Raw genomic sequence first — 2,084 nt, forward strand, 5'->3', positions numbered from 1 at the left:
AAAAAAAAAAAGAATCCACTTAAGAAAAAAAAAATCTGATTCCTTTCCCAGCCCCGCCCAGGCGGCTGCTCTTGACTTGATTGGTTGCAGGGAACGGAAAGTCAGAAGGAGTTCAGTTCATCATGGGACTGTTTGGAAAAACCCAGGAGAAGCCTCCCAAAGAGCTGGTTAATGAATGGTCACTGAAGATCAGAAAGGAAATGAGAGTTGTTGACAGGCAAATAAGAGACATCCAAAGAGAAGAAGAGAAAGTAAAACGGTCTGTGAAAGATGCAGCCAAGAAGGGCCAAAAGGAAGTCTGTGTGGTTCTGGCCAAGGAGATGATCAGGTCAAGAAAAGCTGTGAGCAAGCTCTATGCATCCAAAGCACACATGAACTCTGTGCTCATGGGCATGAAGAACCAACTCGCGGTCCTGAGAGTAGCTGGTTCTCTGCAGAAGAGCACAGAAGTGATGAAGGCAATGCAGAGTCTTGTGAAGATCCTAGAAATCCAGGCCACCATGTGGGAGCTGTCCAAAGAGATGATGAAAGCTGGAATCATAAAGGATGTTAGAGGATACATTTGAAAGCATGGACAATCAAGAAGAAATGGAAGAAGCAGCAGAAATGGAGACTGACAGAATCCTCTTTGAAATCACAGCAGGAACCTTGGGCAAAGCACCCAGGAAAGTAACCGATGCCCTTCCTGAGCCTGAGCCTGCAGGAGCGATGGCTGCCCCCGAAGAGGGAGAAGAGGAAGAAGATGAAGAGGATCTGGAGGCTATGCAGTCATGGCTGGCCACACTCAGAAGCTAGGGTCACCCAGTTGGGGTCTCAACTCTCCAGTGTCCTCCTCTAGGCATGTATACAGCCTCTAAGGAGTCACCATTTTCTTTATCTCTTGCACTACACCTCTGCTGTGAAGCATTATATTTGGAGAGGGTTCTATGCTGGTGTATCTTCACTATCTGCAGAGGATTGAAGGATTGTTTTTATGAAGGTGGTGTATTCAAATGTATTATTTTCAGGAGCATAAATAGCAGAAGTATCTTCCTTGGGGGAGGGCAAAGAAATCCCTTTGCTCATGAAGCAATTTTGAGAAGAGTAGATTGAATGTTGAGGACTCTATATTTGGTGTGTATGTGTAAAATAATATATTAATGGATGTCAATAAACTTCTGCTTTAGCTCTTAAAAAAAATCCAGGCTTGGGATCCCGGTGTCAGAGAGACAGATAGGCAGATCCATGGGGTTCTCTGGCCAGCCTACTAGGTGAGTTCTAGGCTGGTGAGAAACCTTATTTTAATAAAGTAGATGGCACCTGAGAAATGACCTCTGAGGTTGTCCTCTGAGCTTCATGTATAAATGTGCATACACATGCACACAGGTACACACACTCATGTACACACATGTGCATGTGCGCGCACACACACAAATATACAAAATTAAATCTTGGTGAAATATTTCACGCTGCAAAATTTTGACCATCCTCACTGTTTTCAGAGTTGATCAATATTCTGAGTTTACAACCATCAATGCTGAAAATACCATTTCACACAATGTATGTTTTGCCCTAATCCTAAGTCAAAATTCACTTTTATAAACATATTTGAAAACCAAGCATTATGGCATAATTCAATCCTAAAATTCTGGATTCTTTTATGCTGAGGAATGCTAATAGGAAAATTCAGTAGTCTTAGCTTTCTGTTACTAAACCACTATGCTTCTGTAAGTTCCCAAACCATTCTCTGTGTGATTAAAAATGACTGCAGTTCACAGCATATGGTAGTTTGGACTCTGAGCCAAGGTGTACCAATAGCATTGTGCTGTGAAGTGTGAAGGCATCTACCATCCAAATGCATTAGAAGTGTGTTCTGGACCAGGGATGTGGTAAAGTCACAACCAACACTGGCAAGTGCTGTCAGTAACTCGCTGGATTCATTATGCATTTCTTCTCTTCTCTTCTCTTCTCTTCTCTTCTCTTCTCTTCTCTTCTCTTCTCTTCTCTTCTCTTCTCTCTTTCCTTCCTTCCTTTTTTCCTTCTTTCCTTTACTCCATCCCTTCCTTCCTTCCTTCCTTCCTTCCTTCCTTCCTCCCTCCCTCCCT

At 42.9% G+C, this 2,084-nt stretch overlaps 1 protein-coding gene across 1 annotated transcript; it reads left to right on the top strand.

The window, feature by feature from the left end:
• Positions 1-112: 112 nt before the first annotated feature.
• Positions 113-795, top strand: LOC110284996 (charged multivesicular body protein 3-like). Its single transcript, XM_021151006.1, is given in 2 exon segments — positions 113-544; positions 546-795. Coding segments are annotated over 2 exon segments (672 nt in total). The 5' UTR covers positions 113-122.
• Positions 796-2,084: the final 1,289 nt, after the last annotated feature.

This window comes from Mus caroli, chromosome 18 (assembly GCF_900094665.2).
Source record: "Mus caroli chromosome 18, CAROLI_EIJ_v1.1, whole genome shotgun sequence".
Lineage (NCBI taxonomy): Eukaryota > Metazoa > Chordata > Mammalia > Rodentia > Muridae > Mus > Mus caroli.